The following is a 7,011-nucleotide window of genomic DNA, read 5'->3' on the forward strand; positions in this document are numbered from 1 at the left end:
TGCCAATTCCAGCTTGAGAACTTCTTGGGGATATGTAGGTGCGACCTGGAGAAGGTGAAGGTTGGGGAGGGAGCTCAGAGGAGATGAACTCTGCAGCTGCCATTTCCATCAGGAGAAGTGATTTTCGTAGTCTGGAAATTAGATGTAATTCCAAAAGAACTTCAGGCCCCACCTTGAACCTGGTAATACTAACAAAAGATCCATCACATTGCAGCAAGAAATTTTCCTTTTCTGAAGGGAATGGTTGAACATTATTTTTCTCTATTGCACTGACAGAATCAGGTCTTCTCCTGGCAACACATTTTACTTCTCTTTGTTTCCTCCCCAATTTTCTGCATCTGTGAACAATGTTATGTTCTTTGATGGCCAAAGCAAAGGCTCTAATCACTCTTGTAGTCAACTCTTTCCCATCTCAATAGAAAAAGATGCCCTTGGGACCTGTGGAGACAAGAATGGCAATGCTAAGGGCAAAGGGCAAACAGAAGGGGCATTTTCCACCCTCCCCTCTGATTGGCCTGTCAGATTCCTTTTGTGAAGGCTGTTTACCTTGCAGTCCAATCAGAAGCTTCGGAACATGTTTCTGTTGGTCCCACTGGTGGGGGAAGTTACACTACTGGACTCTCCTACCTAGCTCTCTCGTGTTGCAATGGTGCTAGAACTCTACTTAGACCTCCTCTCCCAGCCCTGCAGGGCGGTCTACATCTTTGCCAAGAAGAACAACATCCCTTTCGTTGTGAAAAACATAGAGATGCTTAAAGGTAATCAGGAGTGGGGAGAGAGAAATTTGAAATATACTTTTCTGTCTCAGTCCTACCACTCATATGCACAGGTAGCATCCATTGTGTTCAGACAGTTAAACTAATTTAATTGTTTAGCAGTTTATCCTCTATTCAGTGGGAAGGGAGAGAGGCAGAAATGTAAAATAGGAATCCAATAGGAATCCAGTGAGAAAATTTATTCTGGCATAAGGTTTTGCTAGTCAGAGCTCACTTTATCAGATACACTCCTATCTGGGATGGTTGTCTTCTTCCACTGAATTCTCAGCTTCAGGGGGGATGTGCATGGAGTGGTGAGGGAGGGAGGTGACACCTGATTAGCCAGGCAGAACAGCAGAATCAGCCCTTGGGATCAAGGGAGTGACAGATGTCCTACGCAGATCACCTTCCCATACACTTCATCAGATACATGAAGTGTATATTGATAAGGATGATGAATGTATATTAAAGGCAGCAAACAACATATGGGCAGGGGAGATGTTACATCTTTACCATTTACAATGGATATCTCAAGTCAGTTAAATAAACTATAAAATCATGGGCAATTTTCGGGACCTGTCAGGGGCATCAACATGCAGAGGCTGCGGTTATTGGTATTCCTTTTTTGCCACTTGTCATTGGGCCTTTAGAAGTCCAGACCTGCATTTTGCTTTCCCTGATGTCTACTCCACCCCCCCAGATCTCATCTGCTGACATGACTGAAGAGACTTATCTCTGGCCCTACTAATCTTCTCCCTTTGTCATCTGCTAGACACATGGCTTGAATATCCATTTTATGAGAGCCTCCTCTTTCTTGAAAACCACAGAAGGCTTATTTTTGCAATACCTTGCTCCCCATCCACACCATGGATCTTACATCAGTAATGCAGTAAACTATACTGCTTCACTGTAGACTCTGATCTTCAGAGCTAAAATAATCTCTTGCCTTCTCCTATCACCTTGGAGGAGAAGGTCAAGTCTAAGCTGCTTTCCAAACATTAGATGACTGTTTTAATCCCACTCTGAATGAGATTAATGGATGCTACAAGTTTTACTGCTTGTTACCTCATACCATTGCGTGCCTTAAGCAATACTTTGCTACGTCAGTGATGCAATTATAGTTCAGCATAGTAGCTAGAGTGACAGACAAGGATCTCGGATACTTGGGTTCAAGTACCCCACATGGAACTTATTGGTAGACCAGCAGCCAGTCACTTTCTCTCAGCTTAATCTACCTCACAGCGTTGTTGTTAGCATAACATGCAAGAGGAGGATATCACGAATGCTTCTCTGAGCTCCTTGGAGGAAGGGTGGGATAAAAGTGTGACAAATAAAGGACTAAATTGTTATCATGATGAGCTCCAAACTTTGTGGGGAAACTGCTACTAGAGAGGAAGTTCACTTTGATTAAAGCCATAGAGAGCTAGGAGAGTGGAGGACACCATCCCTTTACTCTCTTTGACACCATACGTTTCTGCAGCTACAGTTAGTCCAGTCCGTCCTAGAAAAAACTTCCTCACATGGTACAACCTCAAAGAGCAATGACAGAAGAGCATAAAGTTTGATACTGAGGAGAGAGGAGAGGCTACTACTTTCATGCCTGGTTTGGGCAGATATCCCTCAAATAACAGGCTGGCTGCTACTGAATCTTGTTCTCTCATGTTCTCCACAAGTCCCCTAAAAGCTGAATACCCTACGAGCATCTTGAGCACAGAGCCTTTGGCTAACATCCTTTCATCTGTCTTGTGGTTAAAATTAAGTCCCTAGATTGTGAACAATGCTTCTTGTTTCAGATTCTCTCAAAGCCTGAAGTAACCATATCTACATATTTAGGATTCATATGATTAGAATATCAAATGAAAGTACAATCCACAAAACCAGATTGCAGAGCTGATCAGTTATGATAACTCTAAGATCCAAGGAAACCTATTAAATGTGATGGTGGCTGAGGGGAAAAACACTTTCTGGTGGGATTTTCCCATGCAACACCTATCTGTTTTGTATGGAAAATGGCCCAGATCCTGTGCAAACACAAAACCCCATAGGAAAATGCTTTAGCTTCACTGGCATCATGTTTAAATCAAGTCTGATGTACAGTGTAGAATGTGTGAGAATTTCTGCTGGCCTTCATCTAATTGATTTGCTTATTTAAAATACCCCACACTCTCCATGACTAACATCTGAGGTGGCATATAGCATGATATTTGTAATAGCTTTTCCTGCTCTCTTTTACCAACATTTAGGGCAGCATTTCAGTGAAGAAGTTAACAAGGTGAATGTCCTAAGGAAAGTACCAGTTCTGAAAGATGGCGATTATACTTTAGAGGAGAGGTAAGAGCACAGAGAAGGCCCCTCTGCCCTCCCTATTCCACAATTATTGCTAAATGTTATTTTTACAAAAATAACATTGTCCATGGAGGGAGAAAGTGAAGTCTGTTTTTTTTAATGTTTTAACTGTTGGCTGTCTAGCAAACATCCAGATTGTGTTGGCGGGGGGCACCTTTTAGACTGTCCTGGTGGGAAGGCAACTGGGAATCTGTAGTTGCCAGAAAGTACAGACTCAGTGGACTGATATTTGTTTAGGGATTTAACCTAGGGTTGCCATGTGAGAAGCAACTTAATGGCACATAACACACACACAACCTATGGTTGCCATCTTTTCAATTGAGAACTGTAGTTGTGCCTTAAATAAGCAGCTCCATATGGAGGTATTAGCAGGTGGCCTTGGACTAGATGGCCTGTATGGCCCCTTCCAATGAGAAGCTCCATTGGCTAATTCCTGATGGTCAAGCCTGCATGGTGAGAGCCAGCATGATGTAGTGGTTAAGAGCGGTAGACTCTAATCTGGAGAACCGGGTTTGATTCCCCACTCCTCCACATGAGCAGCAGACTTTAATCTGGTGAACCGGGTTGGTTTCCCCACTCTTTCACATGAAGCCAACTGGGTGACCTTGGTCTAGTCACAGGTCTCTCTAAACTCTCTCAGCCCCACCTACCTCACAAGGTGTCTGTTGTGGGGAGGGGAAGGTAAGGTGATTGTAAGCCACTTTGATTCTTCCTTAAGTGGTAAAGTCGGCATATAAAAACCAACTCCTCCTCCTCCTCTTCTTCTTCTTCTTAGGCAAAGTTGGCTATTTTAGTATAATTCCTCCCACCCAATCCCAGCACTGCCTGGCTCCTTTAAAGCAAAAACACTAAGAAAAGCCAACAACTGGCAGGGCTGTCTGACTTCACTGTCTCACACTACTTTTTGGTCCAACAGCACAGCCATCCTTCTATATCTGACCCGCAAGTACAATACACCCAGTCACTGGTACCCCCCTGACATGAAGAAGCGAGGTCGTGTCGATGAATATTTGGCCTGGCAACACTGCACCATCCGACCAAGTGCTTCTAAAATCTTATGGCTCAAGGTAAGGCTCACAAGTCTCTGAGTACAGAGAGAAGTTGCTTTCTGATGGCCTTTCAGTGTGACGGGAATTCCTTCCTCTGTGATTCAGGAGCCTTTGATGCAAGATGTGGCAGCAACAGGAAAAGCCACCATTGCCTGCCAAACTTTCTGACATCACACAGCTAGCTATGAAAACCTCTATCAGAAAATGGGATGGCAACCTTAAAGCTCTGCACCAGCAGTAGGAGCATTTTGGTAGCTACTATAGTGGAACCTCATATTATCAGCTTAGTTCTTTTGTCTACTATCTCCCTGGATTTCCTTCATAAAGATTCTGAGCCTTTTAACAACAAGGATGACAGGCAGGAATTCCACTGACTCTCTAGTTTAAAAAAAAAACACATAGAGAATGAGGAGGGAACCTTTGTAAGAGTGTGCCTAGAGCCAATAGCAAAGTAACCAAGAAGCGGCTATGGGAGAAAAAGAAAAATGCAATAATCCGTTTAGAGATTGAGACCAGCTATTTTTGTGTTTGAACAACCCAAACAACTGCTGACCTTACTACACCGAAGAACAATGTACATACCTGTTCAGTTTCTAGTGGAACGCCTGATCTGGTTTTGGACAAATCTCAGATACGTCAAATACTTAGTGCATTTGCCCACATGTTGTCAAATGCACCCAGTTTGAGAAATAGATCTCTGGATATGATAAGGTCTCACTGTAATGATATCCTTTTGTTCTCTGCTTCTAGGAATCTTATGAAGGGACTCACAAAAGTTTATGCTAAAATGAATGTTGTTAGTCTCTTAAGGGTACCACTAGACTCTTTGTTTTATTTTGCTCCTTTTAGGTGTAGGTCTCAGCTTGGCCACATCTCAGGGTGTTAATAACGGCTGCGCCCTCTCTTGGGGCAGGTGGTGATCCCTCTCTTCTTAGGTCAGCAAACACCCCCTGAGAAGCTGCAAGATGCGATCGATGATCTGAATGGTTCCTTGCGGAAGCTGGAAGATAAGTTCCTGCAAGATAAGCCCTTCATTGTTGGCACTGAAATCTCCCTGGCTGACCTGGTGGCTATTGTGGAGCTCATGCAGGTAAATCATTAGGGTTGCCAACTGCCAGGTAGTAGCAGGAGATCTCCTGCTAATTCAACTGATCTCCAGCTGATAGAGATCAGATCACCTGGAGAAAAATGGCTGCTTTGGCAATTGAACTCTATGGCATTGAAGCCCTCCCCTCCCCAAACCCCACCCTCCTCAGGCTCCGCCCCAAAAATCTCCCGCGGGTGGTGAAGAGGGACCTATAAATCATGCTGCACTAGGGTTGCCAACCTCCAGGTACTCTATAAAGACAGCAGTATTAGACCAAAGTAACGTTGCAAAAAGGTGCTATATTATATTTACAGTGAACACTAACATAAACAATTCTTATATTCAGCATTGCTTATTTAAACCAAACAAAAAAACTTCAAACTTTTAGAAGCATTTTCCATATACGTTCCATTCACAGTTGTAAAGAGTTCAATTTCGTGTTGAAGAGTGCATACGTGGAACTGTATCCTGTTTGTTGCACTATCTTGTGATGCAAGGTTGGGGTCTCTCGAACAATCCAGTCTGGAGGGCGTGCTTTACAGGAGTCCAGATAATTTTCGCCCTGTTGAGAACGCTGAGAACGCTGAGAACGCTGAGTTCCTCCTTTCGCAAGAGCAGATACACTAACTGCCTCGGACATGTTCTGATGAAGACAAAGGGTCGAAACAGGGCGAAAATTATCCGGACCTCTGTAAAACATGCCCTCCGGACTGTGAATGGAACATATATGGAAAATGCTTCTAAAAGTTTGAAGTTTTTTTGTTTGGTTTAAATAAGAAATGCTGAATATAAGTATTGCTTATGTTAGAGTGTTCACTGTAAATATAATATAGCACCTTTTTGCAACGTTACTTTGGTCTAATACTGCTGTCTTTATAGAGTATAACTAACATTACAGCAGGCTGATTACTTGTTTTACCCAACCTCCAGGTACTAGCAGGAGATCTCCTGCTATTACTACTGATCTCCAGCCGATAGAGATCAGTTCACCTGGAGAAAATGGCTGCTTTGGCAATTGGACTCTATGGCATTGAAGTCCCTCCCTTCCTCAAACCCCGCCCTCCTCAGGCTCTGCCCCCAAAACTTCTTGCCAGTGGCGAAGAGGGACCGGGCAACCCTAACTGTATGGCATTGGAAGTCTCTCCCCTCCCCAAACTCCACCCTCCTCAGGCTCCACCCCAAAAACCTCCCGCAGGTTGGGAAGAGGCAACTGGCAACCCTATGCTGCAGCAACCCTCTCATCCCTTCCTGTTTAGGGGTCCAGATGGAGGACAGGGAGGGGGAATCTGCTGTTAAGTCCACAGATAGGCAATCAGTCCTGTCACTGGCATGCTTACTCTCTCTCTCTAGCCCCTAGGTGCTGGATGGGATATCTTCGAGAACCACCCTAAACTCCTAGAGTGGCGCAGGAGGGTTGAGGGTACTGTGGGGAAGGAGCTCTTCATGGAAGCGCACGCGCGGATCCTGAACACCAATGAACTGAAGAACCTGTGCGTCGCAGCCCCACTGCAAACTCAAATGAAGCCCATGCTGCTGAAGATGCTGAAATAAACGGGGCCGACAGCGGCCTATTATACGCATCCCTGTGTTCTCTGTGTGTGTGTGTCTGTGTTTTTCCCCCCCTGCGTTAGGCTTGACCCCGGTGGGGCCTGTAGCCATTCACACGTTTTTTTGCAGGCAACTTTGGGGGTTACCGCACTTGTATTCCCAGCGATGTATTAAGAGTTTGAAAACGTTATAAAAAATACCGTTCGCACTTTCTATGTATTCCCAC

At 44.4% G+C, this 7,011-nt stretch overlaps 1 protein-coding gene across 1 annotated transcript; it reads left to right on the plus strand.

The window, feature by feature from the left end:
• The first annotated feature begins 646 nt into the window (after nt 1–646).
• Nucleotides 647–6,788, plus strand: LOC130486351 (glutathione S-transferase theta-1-like). The gene is made up of 5 exons (XM_056859611.1): nt 647–758; nt 2,999–3,086; nt 4,018–4,168; nt 5,064–5,240; nt 6,588–6,788. Exons 1-5 carry the CDS (start codon nt 647–649, stop codon nt 6,786–6,788), a joined length of 729 nt encoding a protein of 242 aa, XP_056715589.1.
• The last annotated feature ends 223 nt before the right edge of the window (nt 6,789–7,011 follow it).

The sequence above is a fragment of the Euleptes europaea genome, chromosome 13 (genome assembly GCF_029931775.1).
Source record: "Euleptes europaea isolate rEulEur1 chromosome 13, rEulEur1.hap1, whole genome shotgun sequence".
Taxonomy (NCBI): domain Eukaryota; kingdom Metazoa; phylum Chordata; class Lepidosauria; order Squamata; family Sphaerodactylidae; genus Euleptes; species Euleptes europaea.